This window comes from Pyrus communis, chromosome 7 (genome assembly GCF_963583255.1).
Source record: "Pyrus communis chromosome 7, drPyrComm1.1, whole genome shotgun sequence".
Taxonomy (NCBI): domain Eukaryota; kingdom Viridiplantae; phylum Streptophyta; class Magnoliopsida; order Rosales; family Rosaceae; genus Pyrus; species Pyrus communis.
Genome location: NC_084809.1, coordinates 9,279,386 through 9,295,461, shown reverse-complemented (window position 1 = coordinate 9,295,461; position 16,076 = coordinate 9,279,386). Strand labels below are relative to the sequence as shown.

Below are 16,076 nucleotides of genomic sequence, written 5' to 3'. Positions count from 1 at the left end.
TCGATAAACAAACAAAACAAGTGAAGAAGAAGACGCAGGATTGAAGAAGAAGGATTACTAAAGAAGAAGAATTGAAGAAAACGAAGTAGAAGCAAAATTGCAAAGAAGAAAGAAGGAGGATCTTGAAGGATTGGGTCCGGAGAGGATCCTTTCCCCACATGTAGTATTTGTTTGAAATGGTTTTCGTTTGAAATATGCGTTTTTGAAAAGAAAAAAAAAAATGATTGTGTGTCTACAAGAAAAAGACTAAAATGTGGTTTTATAGACAAAAAATAGCTTTAACATTTCTATGTCAAAAAATATCAAAATTGCCGTTTGTTATAATATTATGAGCCATTCCATGTGTGGATGGCCAACCCACTACATCCCACTCATCCCACTGTACATGTCCTTCCAATAGGAGCTGCCGCTGCTTGCTTTTGGTGCTCCTGCTTTGCCTATAAATCAAAGGAGATACGAAGAGAATAAAAAGATAAAAGAAAAAATGGAAGTGAGAAGCCAGAAGGCTCATGGCAGAGAGGAAAAAGAGAGGAGAGAGTAGAGATAGTTATATTTGTAATCTTATTATTTCAGATTATAATGAAAGCACCATTACTGCCCCGATGACGTACTTCAGTCACACTGACTGTAGAGGAACCTCGTAAATTTTGTTTCTTGTTTATTTATTTCATTGCACACATCATCAATTTTATAATACGTTATCAGCACGAGAAGCTCTCGTGTCAATGGAAAGAACAACGCCACAAATCTTGTTCACCTATGTTGCCTGGAATCTTACAGATAAGAAAATCTTTTCATATCATTCTAAAATCTTTGTACTACTGATTTTCCTGAAGCAAATATATATATGTTGTTGTATGACTGTATATCATCCTTTGCAGAAGCAAAATAGTACAGACTCAAAATTCGTAGAGAATCTGACAACCATGTAAATAGCCTCCAAACTCCAACTTGCAGACCTCGGATTGAAATACTTTCTTCTTCAAAGTTGTTCGTCCGCCCATTACCTACAACATATCAAATTTTCAGAAAATTCTAACAGTGCAATTAACCCAGATGCCTGTAATACCAAACCAGTTTCCAATTTCCGCAGAAAATTGGACAGGCACCTTATGAGTACCAAACTCCATTTCAGTAGCTCAGATCGAACTTATTTCTTCACGAAAGTTTTTTGGTATCCTCTTATCCATATCATACTAAAATTTGAGCTAAATCTAACTATTTGATCTTCTTATAAGTTGCAGACACCCTTGGCTCCAAAGCTTATGGGAACCGTTTTGATTTTTTCGAAACTCACCGGATGAGGAACACCAATTGGAACTTAGTGTTACTATTATTCCCTGGATAACTAAAATGACTTCGAACTGTGAAATAATAACAAAAGTAAAAGGGATGAAATAAAAGAAAATGGCAGACCAAGAAAAAGGGAAAAGAAAAAAAGCAAAAGATAAGGACTTAATCATTACATTTTCTGTTTTGGTATATTTATGTGCATGATGTTGGTTTAAAGCTCTATCACAAGTTCTATTTATTTAAAGCAATTTATTTACAGTGGGTAGAATTATTACCCTTTGCTTTAAAGCTTTGATATTTATGTGAATGATGCTGAACCAAAGCCCTTGTCACAAGCATTATTTACTTAAAAGCAATTTATTTACCATGGTTGAAATTACCGCCTATTGCTTTAATTTATTTATTGTACTTCTTTTTGTTACGATGAGTACATACTGGACCCGAAGTTTCTTGATCAGATAAGAACATGAAGTTTCTTGATCCTCATCACATAAAATGATTAGACCCGAAGTTCCATCATGCAAAAAGATCACGAATGAAGTCCCTAGATCCTCAAGATTGGACATGAAGTTTCTTGATAAGTACCTTAAGTTTGAAGAGCCGAAGTGCCACAACTTAAATAAGAGTCCCAATTCATAAGCTATTAAATAAGGACCAGAAGTTCATTGATGTATGATACATTTTGCTGGAGAGTTTACATCTCGAAGTTTTTATGATTATTGCATGTCATTGGACATTGATGTTGAACATCATGTTCCTCATGTTCATACTCAAAATTATTTAGCAGAAGCATTTATTAAGCGGATGAAATTGATTACCCGCGCTTTGCTCATGAAAACGAGATTGCAAGTTTTCTACATGTGGACATATCATTATACATAATTCACTATTAAGTTTGGTTGAGACCAGTTACCAACCATCAATATTTCTCAGTACAACTCGTATTTGGGCACCAGCTAAACATTACACATGTACGAGTTTTTGATTATGTCATCTATATGCCTATTGCACTGCCACAATGTACTAAAAATGAGTCTTGAAGTCAAACTAGGAATTTATGTTGAATTTGATTCACCATCTATCATTCAACATTTGAAACCCTTGACTGGGGATATGTTTACCACGCGGCTTGCGAACTATGATTTTGATAAGACAGTTTTTCCGCCGTTAGGGGGAGAAAATAACATCGTTCCAGAAGAATGAAGAGAATTTGTCTTATTTTGATTCATGAAGCAATCAATATGAAAAACAAAGTGAATGATGCAACGATATGCAAATCAAATGCCAGATGCATTTAATGATGCAACGAAAGTAATAAAATCACATATGCTTGCTGCAAATGTGCCTACATGAATTGATGTTCCTGTTGAACAAAATAATGTGGTAGCAAATCTGTTACACATTTGAAGCGTGGTAGACCCTTAGATTCAAAAGGTTCAGTACTTCGAAAGAAGAAGAATATGACACTACTGAACTATTACATTCCCAAAGCCTAAATGTTGCATGCTGGAAGCATGACAGTCGCCGTATGGATACATGTCCCAAAAAGGATAATCCACGAATATGGGAATATTCATGTCTCATGCATGAAGCATGATAGACATATAGGTTCCAATGACTCAACTTCCGAAAGTGGAGATTAAAATCCCAGCTCTATAACGCTCAAGAAGAGGTTATGATCCGTATTCTCTAAATTATGACTATCCTGGAAGAAATAGTGTAATGCCCTTGAAGAGGCAATGGATATCCAAAGAAATGAAAAGCTTTTATTCATGTGCATGCGCATGAGAATATGGAATCAATGATTGATAACAACCAATGGTAATTTTGGTTTTTACAAATAGCTACTAAATTCATCAATGAGCTGTATTGATATTGAGTTACGTTCTTTTGTTCGTTGACGAAAGGAAATATTATTAGCCAAAAATGGAGAAAGACAATTCCATTACAATCTCGTAAGAACGTGGAAAAATATGCCTATTTATATGTGTATATAATACAAATAGCCAAAAAATGTTGAACCAAAGGAGGTTACATATGGGCATTTGTAATACAATGAATTACACTCACATGATATTACACAAGGTTACTAATTAAAACCTGAAATTGTGCTCTTATAAACAAGTTCATATGAATGGAGAATTATATACGAAAGGTTATGAGTCGCCCACGTCATATCTCCATAAGTAAATCCCTCAAATATACATGGAAGCAAGTTGCTTTGTATAAATTCCAAAGAAAAATATGTCATGAAGTGTAGAAAATACTTGAAGGATTCAGAATGCTTGAAGAAAACCCTGGAAGGGTAAAACATAAAATATGTACTTAATACCAATAGAGGGTATAAATAAATTGCCTTAGTGAATACTATCATTATGATATTGTTGTAACATACTAAAATCTCTTGCAAGAGTCAATAATATTAGATTTAGACTCCTGAAAAGTCTAAAAAGTTTATAAAGTGTTGAGAGAGATATTGTTTCGAAATGCAAAATTGAACAATATGCCAACACGAATCTTATCCATGATGTTTATAAAGAATCATATGGATTGAAGATTATGAGTTGAATACTCAAATTATTTAGACAATAAAAATGATCATTTATCTTCGTGAAGGTAAAGATAAATTGATATGTGGTCCAGAAGTACCACATCTTAGTGAAGTATATGCTTGATTGTATTTGGTATAATACATTGAATGAAATAAAGTTTATCTATTTATATCTCCGATAAATTACATACACATGAGTTAAAACAAACAAACAGGAGGAAACCTTCACAAATGTTGCTCATGTGAAGCCTCAGTACTTGGAAGTACCATAGAAGAGGGAGGCACCAAAGGTTGATTATTTGGAGCCTCAGTACTTGGTGAAACTCCAAACAGCTGAGACAATGGCTGTCTTTGGAATAAAGACTCGAACCCCCGATTGTCCTATTGAGTCCAACCTTTGGATTCCAGTAGCTGGTCGAGCTTTCTTTTCTTGCTCGTCGAGTAATTATTTGCAAGCATGTGTAACATTCTATTCTCGTGCTTGAGCCCTCTAATCTCTTGTTTAAGACTTGTCACCTCAGCCATCAATGATTCAACTTGGTGAGTTCGAGCAAGTAGGCGTTGACCCATATTAGAAACAGAGCCCACACACTAAATATTGAGAGCCAAGGAGTTTTGAACTGCCGACTCATCAGACCGGTTTGAAAAAATTTTGTTATCCTTGGGAGTGAGAAGATTCCTAGCTACCATTATAACGGTTAAGTCATTCTTTATCACAGAGTCCCCAACCGTAAGAAGACCATTAGAAGATAAGAAGGACGGGCGCCATATATTATCTTGATGCGGCTCGTCTGTACCACTCCTAAAACTTAAATCTAAGCAAATGTTAGATGGGTAAGTCATTTTTCATAAATGATGAAGGAAAAATGAGGTCAGATAAAATCTCAGAAGTGCAAAAAGGGGAAATTTCTGGCGGCAACAATTTTTTGAGTGTATCTGAACAAAATTGATATATCTATAAAAGAAGAGGTAACAGGCTCACCTGTTCAAAAATCGAAGAGACACCGCGCTCTGAATTTCAAAAGCCAAATTTTCAGGATAAAGTTCGTCAACATTTCTTAGACACAATCTCAGCTTTTGGATATTGCGTGCAACTTTGTCAAAGATCTCTGATAAAGTTGAAAACGTGTGAATTTTACTGTTTTAATTACACCACAGTTGCTGACAAGAGTAAAGACATAGCTCCACTACCTGTTATTGGGAAATCCCTATATATGTCGACCTCTATCTTCCATAATAAGGCAGACCTATAAAAATATTTAACTCTTCTTTCTTTCTGAGAATGCATCTTCAACAAAGTATCTCGAAATACTCAGTTTTCTTTCTTTTCGAGGATACCTCTTCAAATAAGTCACACCAGAGCATAAATATCTCATATTATCAGGGACGAGAGCAAAAGTATCTCATATCATGCAATCTCCATATCCTTTTCTTTATCCTTTTTCTCACCTAGAGGACTAAGGAGAAAGAAAGCAATCAATCAGAACTTGAAATCAAATTTCCAGTCAGGAACCGACTGTCTGGAAACTTTCCTGATTGCTTATCTAGCATTGCACTCGAGTACTCATTTTCAACTGCCGATATGATGATTGGAGCTGCCAAACATGATGAGTCGCTGAGAAGTGATGTTCTGAAAGACCTTTCAAATGCATGGTTTGCATTCCATTCCTGCATTAGAGGACAAATACTGTAAGAGAAGATGCCAAACCTACATAGGAAAAATAGCACTTCTGCAAGGGGAACAAATAAGGTAAGCGAAAATGATACATTGAAGTATGTGGAGATAAGCACAACAAAACACAAACTGATCAACGGAGCCGAAGATCACTTGTCATGTGGAGCTGCTCGTGGTTCCATTTCATTCAAGGACAAGTCCCAAGGATCTTGAAGAAATCACAAGTTTGATTCAAGATCAAGTGTCCAGCACCTTTGAATCAAATTCCATTCTAGATAAAAGGAGTAAATTCATACATTTGGTGCAAGTCTAGCAGAAGGCCCTCCAGCCCAGTTTAAGAAATATCCTGTGGAAAGTCAACAAGTACAACAAATGTGTTACTACTCATTAGGGGGAGCATCCAAAAATAGATCAAGGTTTTAACGAGTCAATCAAAGACTTATGGCCATCCAATGGGAGTGCTATAATATTATGAGCCGTTCAATGTGTGGATGACCAACCCACTACATGCCACTCATCCCACTCTACATGTCCTTCCACTAGGAGCTACCACTACTTGCTTTTGGTGCTCCTCCTTTGCTTATAAATCAAAGAAGATACGAAGAGAATAAAAAGATAGAAGAAAAAATGGAAGTGAGAAGCCATAAGGCTCATGGCAGAGAGAGGAAAAATAGAGGAGAGAATAGAGAGTTATATTTGTAATCTTATTATTTCAGATTATAATGAAAGCACCACTACTGCCCCAAGGACGTACTCCAGTCATACTGACTGTAGAGAAACCTCATAAATTTTGTGTCTTGTTTATTTATTCCATTGCACACACCGTCAATTTTACAACACCTTTGATTATTTGGAAATGCTTTCATTTCTTCACAGAACATCATTTTCAAATGAGCCTCCCTATCTTATTCTCCAATTTCTCTGATATTTATATTTTGGAATTGTAAGGTCCACCCTGTTAGAATTCCAATGGTGGCTACTACAATTGGTAATGAGTATTACAACACTAATAAAAGCTCAAGATCAATTCATAATTTCGATGTTGTTCATATATGTTCTTAGATTATTAAGTGGAAAGGCCCTCGTGCGCCATGGCTCAAAATTAATTTTGACGGTTAAGTGGTAGGATCTCAAACGGCTACAGGTTTTGTCATCATAGATCATAATAGGTCTCCTATTATTGTTAAGACTCGCAATCTTGGAGAGAATACTATATTTGTTGCTGAAGCTCTTGCCTTATGTGATGCGTTGAAGTTTACAAAAGTCAAAAGGTTTTAAGGATATTTGTGTTGAAGGTGATTCCAAGCTTGTTATCAATTCTATTTTAAACAAGTGAAGAATGCCTTGGCGATTGAAGACTATTATCGAGAACATCAAATTGCTTGCATGATCATTTTCTTTTATATCTTGGACTCATGTCTTTTGAGGAGGCGAATTTTCTTGCTGATGCCATTACTAGTGTAGGACACTCTATTCATGTTATTTTTATTTAGGATAGGACTTTACCCACTACTGCTAGAAATGCTTTTTTCTTCAATTATATTGGTGGCAGCTGTAATCGTGATTTCTCTCTTTGAATGAATTTATTTTTTCATAAAAAAAAATATTATTTTTTGTAAAAAACTTTCTAAAATGAAAAAGTAAAAATAAATTCCTCATTTTAACAAGAAAGGGTAGATTAGTAATTGAATTAAGTCTTTGCCTCGTTACCCATTCCCACCGCTGCGCGCCTTGTTACCAAATTGCTCTCCCGCTTCCATATTTACCCACACTGCCACTCTTTCTATCTCAGTTTCACACAACACCCGCAAACCCTAGCGACCCCAATTCTTCTCGTCTCCCTCGCAAAGTCGGCGTCTTTCAGCTTCTCCCACAACTGTACGTCTCCAAACCCTGATCTCGCTATTTCTCCTCTGTTAATTTTGAAACATGTCGTTGAATTTAATTCAATTTTATTTATTTATTTTCGGGTTTGAACCCTAAAATTGGGTCCGAATCCGAATGTAAATTGGGGCTTTATTTGTTTCTGCGTTTGTTGTGGATTCTGTTGTATTGTTTTTATATTTGTATGTTGGGATTCCGATCCAAGAACCGCAATTGAGTTTTAAAGTGGGCCCTTTTGACCCGTCCGGCTGCGACCCACTTCGAGTCGGGTTCGGTCAGTCGGGACCCGGAATCCGGCTTCGATCCGGCGAGCCAGAAGCTCGTCTTTCCCAACCTAATTACCCGTTTCTGAAATGCCCGACCCAGCTTCTCTCTCTAGGTCATGGACCCGGGTTCAATTCTCGGGTCGAATTTCTGGACCACTATTATGTTATGCTTGTTATGATTCCTTCAATATGTTCTCTTTTCCCTCATGCTTCCTTCTTTTGGTACAAATAGAAGAACTAGTCATCTTTAATGTTCTAAGGAATTTGTTGCAAACCCGTAAATTTTCAATTTTATGATGCTTGGCATGGTAAATTTTCTAATGCATGGTTGCTTTGCATATTGCGTTACTTGTAGAACGATTGCACGAAAGTCGTAGTTATTTTACGGCAACCCTTGTTCCGGTTATGGTAGAGAGTGATTCTGCCTGTACTGCCTGCAGTTTCAGAGATGGTGTCTTGCTTCATACTCATTAATTGCTGTAAAAGTATGCGGTATTCGTTGTGTGTTCTTATTGAGACTACTATGTGCCCATTTCTAACTTCAACACATGTGGTTAATAACACTCTGGAGTTATTAATGCCATTTTTCTGCTGAAAGAAGGGAAATGCATTAGTCATCAATCCAAAAAGCTAAATCGAGATTTGTGTTCTTTTTACTTGGTCATGGATGGCATGCGTCAAATCGTGTTTTTGATTTGCGTCATAACAATTCATATTATATGCCTGCTCGATTCTGTTAATAATTTCTCTTCTTTTGACGTCTCTAGCTCAGCCTCTTTGAATTGGTTGATGTTATCTTTGAGAAATTTGTTACTTTGCAACCTGCATAACTTATTACTTAAGTTAATTTTGCACCTAAACTGTTGGATATGGATGCCCTATTATAACCCGAGACATATATTTTATTTAGTGCCAGCATGAGTGTAGGGTATTTGGATAATTAGTTTACCAATCTTGCCTATACAGACATGCATAGACAGAAGGCTACCACTAATTTTTGTCGTATAATTGTTGTTCGCCATAACTGTGAGACTATTATGAATCCTTTTAGATTGTTTCACTTCTGTTGTGTGAAAATGCACGGGCAAATGTTTGTGAATTTTTCTTTTAAAAAATAATATGTTATTGTATGGTAGTCATATCTTTGAGTCAACTTCTTGTTTTGATTCTTTCTTTTCGTTTTTGAGTTAGCAATCCTACCACTAATAATTTATAGATTTATGTTTTTGATGTGCAGATACTGGTGAAGTACTAAGAGTCAATGCAATGGATATGTCTGATGCGGTGAACATCAAATCAACAAGATTAAAATCTGTCGTGTGGAATGACTTTGATAGGATTAAATTGGCTGATAACACATGTATTGCTGTTTGTAGACATTGTAAAAAGAAACTCAGCGGATCAAGTACCAGTGGGACATCGCATTTGAGGAATCATTTAATTAGGTGTCAGAGAAGATCTAGTCTTGCTATACCTCAACTCTATGCAGCAAGAGGAAAGAGAAAGGAAGGAACTTATTTCAATTTGGATCAACAGCAGAAAAAGGATGAAGTTATTAACCTTGTGAATATTAGGTTTGAGCAAGAGCAGACAAAAGATGACGTCAACTATGGAAGTAATAACTTTGATCAAAGGCGGAGTAGATTTGATCTTGCCCGAATGATTATTTTACATGGGTATCCTTTGGATATGGTTGAGGATGTTGGATTCAAAGTGTTTGTTAAGAATCTACAGCCCTTATTTGAGCTTGTGACATCCGAAAGAGTTGAGGCCGACTGTATGGAGATCTATGTGAAAGAGAAGCAAAAGGTGAATGATGTGTTGGATAAATTGCCTGGTAGAATCAGCCTGAGTGCGGATATGTGGGCTTCTTTGGATGGTGCTCAGTACTTGTGTTTGACAGCACACTATATTGATGATTCTTGGCAATTAAATAAGAAGATTTTAAATTTTATTGTCGTTGATTCTTCTGATACAGAAGACAAGCATTCAGAAATTATCATGACATCTTTAATTGAATGGGATGTTGATCGTAAGTTGTCTTCTATGACCTTTGATAGTTATTCCACCAACGACAACATAGTCATTAGAATCAGAGACAGGCTGTCCCAAAACAAGTTACTTTATTGTAACGGTCGGTTATTTGATGTGCGATGTGCAGCAAATGTTCTCTATATGATGTTTCAGGATGCTCTAGAAGCACTTTGTGAGATAACTGATAAGATTCGAGGAAGTATACGGTATGTCAAAAGTTCGCAAGCATTACAAGCAAAATTTGACGAGATAGCTCAACAAGTTGGAGGTGAGAGTAAGAGGTTCCTATGCCTAGATAATCAAATGCAGTGGAACTCGACATATGTTATGCTTGAAATTGCTTTGGAGTACAGGGACGCATTTTATCTTTTGCATGCAAATGACATTGTCTACACAATGTGCCCATCCGATATTGAATGGGATAGAGTGAGTGTCATTACGAGCTACTTGAAGCTCTTTGTTGAGGTTACCAACAATTTCACAAAATTCAAGTCTCCAACTACAAATTTGTATTTTCCTGAGCTTTGTGAAGTATACTCGCAGCTGAATGAGTGGTGCAAGAATCCAGATGATTATGTCAGGTCTCTGGCTTTTAAGATGAGAAGCAGATTTGAGGAATATTGGCAGAGATGTAGCTTGGGTTTAGCGGTTGCAGCCATATTAGATCCTCGATTCAAGATGAAATTGGTAGAGTATTATTATGGGAAAGTTTTTGGCAGTGGCGCTCCAAGCCATATTTCTGGTGCTTTTGAGTGTGTCAAGGCACTGTATAATGAACATTCAAACTGCTTAGCTTCCCTTGATCAAATTGTGCCTTGGCAAGTAGGTGGTAGTTCTCACTTTCCCGGTTCTGAAAGGGAGTCGGGGGATAGGCTGAGTGGCTTTGACAAATACATTGAGGAAACTACTCAGACCGATGGAACAAAGTCAGATTTGGACAAGTACTTGGAGGAGCATGCCTTCCCTCGTCACGCACCAGGATTTGACATATTAAATTGGTGGAAAGTTCACGCTCCTAGGTACCCTGTCCTATCAATGATGGCGCGCAATGTGTTGGGAATTCCTGTGTCAAAAGTTGCGAAGGACTCAGCATTCAACACTGGAGGAAGAGTGCTCGATCGTGATTGGAGTTCCATGAACCCAGCCACTGTCCAAGCATTGATGTGCGCACGGGACTGGATACGAAGTGAACTCGAAAGTTAAATTAGGTCAATTTTGTTCCATTTAATTACATTTTCGGTGTCTACATCTTTCATGTATTCTGGTGCAAATTGGAAAGCCAATTGTATGGGTCTCGTTTCAGTTTTTCTGTCTTTCAGTAGGTCTTTCCATCTCTCGGTAAACTCCCCTGTTGTAGATGTTTCCAGATATTGTACATAGTACGGAAATATTATGTCAATTTTTACAGAGTTGGATTATGATTGTAGCATTAAGGCAACAAATTTTTTATGCAGTTATGATTGTTTAGACCATATGTTTAGTAATGATAATTTAAATTCAACTTTTTGGTGGTTGCAAAGAACTTGGCATTTTCAGTTTATTTATTTATAAAAGAAATGGATAAAAGCACTCTCTTCAGTTTTTCGCATACCCTTGTTGAGTCTTGTTTGTTGTTTTCGTTTAATTTATTCAATTTGACAGGCATAGATAAAGAGGGGTGTGAGAGAAGCTAAAAAGAGAGTGACAAAATCACTTCCCTTCATATGAAGTTGATATTGGAGAAAGAGAAATCGAACTCATGACCTCGGGTGCAGGGGTGGATGTCGCCCTAAGCCCCAAGTCCCATTAGTGTTGATAAAAGGTTGACAATTTGGCAGGGCAATGCATGATATAAGAGACCATATGATATTCCTCTACATGGTAAATGCTTTTCCATATTTACTGCTTATAATTAAACTTCTAACTTGTCTTGTAATTGAAGTTCTGGCTAAAGAATGTGCTTTTCTGAAAAGCATTCTCACAACACATTGGAACTTGCTTGCTTTCTGTATAAGCCAAAAGAAAGAGAAAAAGTGAACAGAATATGGTGTGTTAGCTAGTTTATGGACTAGCATTTATTCAATCAAAGAAACACTCTTCAAAAGCAGTACAGAGTACAAACCAACCCGCAGAGTGCAGAATGGGAAGAAAAACAGCAATAAATTCCAAAACCAGAGCCAAAGCACTACTAAAACATGGCCTACAAACAGATTAAGCTTAATTGGTGGAACATAAGATATGCATATGATTACAAAAACAAGTGGCCTTTGTGTAAGGATGTGAAGAATTGTTTCATATCGGGAAGATGAGAAAACCGACCTTGCAAGGGCTTTACAAGGTGTTGGCTCACTTCCTCTTTGCCAATTAATTTTAAAATGAAACATCAACTTTCTTCATAGTATTAAAACAATACGTTTGCTCACGTGAGTTTGGCAGGAAACACCAGCAACTTTCCATTGGAATTAAGCCCAATGAATCCATGTTTTCAGAAACCTTTAAAAAACAATTGATCTCTATCCAAAACTGGTTTTGCATTTTAGCAGAAACAAAAGCCCCTTTTCTTGTTTGGTAGGAAAAATTTAGGCGATTTCAATTGGGAATAAATTCACCATGTTATTTCTTGGGGTATGCTATCCACACACCATTTTTTACTTCTCACACACCTCTTATTAATTTATGTTCTTTGATTTTGTTCAATTCATCCGATCCGATGACCGAAAATTAAAAAGATGTATGAGAAGTAAAAAAGAGTGTGTGAATATCACACCCCTATTTCTTTACCACTTCTAATTTCAGCCACCATTTCCACAACAATTGTGCTACAAGGGACTTCAAAAATTGGCACCCAAGACAACTGAAAAGTGATATCATCTTGTGGTCATCACTATTAGTCAATTACAGCCAGAAGAATCAAATCTCAAAGGGTGTGAAATGTTTTGATGGATTTTTTTGGTATGTACCGGTGTATAAAACTTAAAACATACTGGGGTCTTGGCCATTGAATTCTTTGTTGTTGAATCCTCGTCCACAAATCGAACCATTCATTCATTAGTTACATGTTATAGTAGAATTTTTGTGTTTTCTAAAGATGCCTAATTATTTAGGAAATGCTCAAATTCAAACCAAATCCTGCTTGCAATTATACCATTAATTTAATTTGTACCAAGGTCTTTGCAATTCTTCTGGCATACATGTAACATGAAATTATCAAAATTAGAAGAAAAATTCACAATGTCCTTGTAAGTTTGTTGTCACATAAATTATACTCCAAGCATTCCAATTCCTCTTTTATGTAGGAATGTGACAGGGTATGTGGCATTTATGGTAGGTATAAGCATTGAAAACCTGCGCTTCTTTCACCATCATTTCCAAGTTCAAATGTAACATCATTGTTGTAGCATCATTGTGGTCCCTCTCATACCCTTCACAATATGTCATTCAATATATAATTATTTACAATTTTTACAGGAGAAATGCAAATACCCTTTTACCCTCTTCAAAATACGATGAATTTTTTCAATTCGATAGTGAAAATTAAAGAGAAGCGTGGAAGAAAGATAAAAAAAAAAAAAAAAAAAAAAAAAGAGGTTGTCTTAGATTATCCAGCCTATCAACTAGTCTGATGTTTCTTCATCGTTTGATATTTTAAAGTCAATCTTTATTGTTCATTTTTCGAACTAAGAAAAGTTGAAAAAAAGTGTTTAGTTATCATTTGCTTTTTACAATGCATGATGCATTATGGCTTGTACTTCATATTGCGATTGGTTCTCTCTCTCTCTCTCTCTCTCCCCTCCAGTGGAAAAGAAAAGAAAGCAGAAGGTGATCCTATTTAGCAATGCATCCTATTCAGCTTTGTGCCAAATTTTGCTTTTGCCCACAACTTGCGCCTAAAATGACATGGGGGATGTTGTGCATAAAATCTCTTTGGAAATGATGCTTGTCATTTTGTGATACTCCACTTTAAACTTTTAAGTCGTGAATTTTGTTGCAATCACTCGTGCGCGACCGCAACAATACGGTTCATTTTCTAGGAAATTAAGATCTTGAAGAATCTGTTAAGAGACTTCAAGTTGGTCAAAACTTAGGGTTCATTCTTTTTTGTGTATAAAAAGGTGTAAAAAGAACGCCATTTCTATCCTCCTTTAAGTATAGAACCATTTTTTTTAACTATCAATTACAATCTCCTCATGTTCAGAATGTGAGGATGTGAGAAATATCTTACATCAAAAGTTTACCAAAAACTTACACGTTCTTATTACTCCTCATATTTCTAATTGATTTTATGGTGAAATCTCAAATTTCTTTATGGTATTAGCTAGAGTAGGTTGACCCTTGTGTGATTCTCTACAGTTACACATGATGGGGGCACATGGGGATGTAAAGAGATGTCTCACATTGTAAGTTTACCAAACCTTACATGCCCTTATAAGGAGTGGAACAAACAAAATTCAATCTTATATCCAAAAATACGTGATTAGCAGAACTGGAATAGTGAAGACATAGTTAGCTTGAAACAATATATATGCATCAAATAAAACTATATAAAACATCAAATCTACCCTCATAAATCCATCTCATGTATTGATTGTTGTTGCAATCTATGTACAAACTAAATTCAAGAAAAATAGCAGGAAAATGCAGTTGAGAGGAAATACGTACGTTCGGTCTTAGTGTTATGAGCTTTCATACGTGCACAGCAATTATAGCCTTGTACAATGTATCATGGCAATATAGCCGTTCGTAATCCACAAACCATTCTTCAGAATTTCTTTGAATATGTCCTTGAATTCATCCGGGACGTGAGCAAAACTCAGATTGGAGAAGAATATGGTCCGTGGTTGTTTAGATATGGTCAATTTAATATCAAATCATATCTAAGTAGACAGGGCAGCCTAGCTATTGTAAGACCATTAGATTAGGGTTAGAATTAGGATGGTGGCTATTAATGCTACGTGGAAACATCACCTGTATATCAGGTCCGTGGCCCAATCAACTAGTACTATAGCTATACCTAGCGAGGGATAACTAATTAAGATCCTTCTGGGTGCATGCATGCACGCATGGCATGATATCACGTAGAGACTGATCGATCCATATGCATTGCAGCCCATGTCGAATGCACATAATATTGCACATAAGTATTATTATATAATACCAAACTACATGAGAAATACCAATGTACATTTCAGCTGACAAGTTGAAGTGAAGCTGTTAAGTAAAAATGAAAAACCCTAGTAGCTGCATTTACGCACATTATGATAGAACAGTTTTAAGAAACTTACTTTGTTTACAAGAGGAAGAGGTCTCAATTTATCCACTATGTAGCTACTCAAGGCTTTAGTTACCTGATCTTGTGGATCCATAATTCTTCTTTACAAACAACCTTAGTGCACCCAAGGGGGAAATTGCTAGGTCTATATATGTTAACTTTTGTAATTAAGTCTTCAACTCCTTCAACTCGGCTAGCACCATTCTATACGCTGTCTGAGACATAGTTGTGCTCGAAGTGGCTTGATAACAATATTAAGCTCTCGCTTAAGAGGCAACCCCAGAAGATCTTAGAGAAACACAAGCGAAACTCCTGCACTAAAGGAGTGTCCCCAGGACTCACCTCACGCATACTTGTATCAATTATGTGTGATTAATTTTGTATGTTATACACCTCTTTTGGAGCAAGTCTCCGCAAAACGTAACCTCTAGTCATGCTGGAATCTAAAAAAAAACCAACTCCTTAGACCATCTCCAACTCTTGGGCTAAAAGCCAAATTTTTTAGCCCGGAAAATTTAGCTTTTAGCACAGAAACAACTTTTTTGCTCCAACCCTTATGACCTAAAATTTTAGTCCGGGATTATTAAAGAATGAACTTTGGCTAATTTTTTTTTTCTTAAATTAACTTTAAAAAAAAAAAAATTATGTAGACTATCGTGAATTAATTTTATGAACATTTTAATCTAAAAATATTTAAATTCCGATAAATATTGAAAAATCACTAAATCTTTCCACAAAGTAAGCCTTCGACTTTCACTAATTTTTCAACTTTCACCAATCTTTCAACTTTCACCAAACTTTCAACTTTCATCAATCATCCTCTATATAAACATAGGTCCAATATCAATTGATCACACAATCTTTCAACCTTCAATCATCCTCTATATTCATCAATCTTTCAACTTTCAAAGTGTTTTTGTTTCCTAAAAATCCTCAATATCTCATCAATGGGTGATAGAAGAAGGTGTAGCAGGGCAATGCAGATGACACAATACCAAGCAAGGCTTGACATTGAGGATGCTGAAATGATCAACGCCGAAGTTGAACTTGCAAACTCGCTTATGCAACATGAGCACCATGCCGAATTTAGCCATCGTGGTTATGTCATGGGACATTTATTTGTGC

At 36.2% G+C, this 16,076-nt stretch overlaps 1 protein-coding gene across 1 annotated transcript; it reads left to right on the top strand.

Moving 5' to 3' along the window:
• The first annotated feature begins 7,277 nt into the window (after positions 1–7,277).
• Positions 7,278–11,193, top strand: LOC137740300 (zinc finger BED domain-containing protein RICESLEEPER 1-like). Its single transcript, XM_068480161.1, has 2 exons — positions 7,278–7,397; positions 8,907–11,193. Exon 2 carries the CDS (start codon positions 8,936–8,938, stop codon positions 10,904–10,906), a length of 1,971 nt encoding a protein of 656 aa, XP_068336262.1. The 5' UTR covers positions 7,278–7,397; positions 8,907–8,935; the 3' UTR covers positions 10,907–11,193.
• Positions 11,194–16,076: the final 4,883 nt, after the last annotated feature.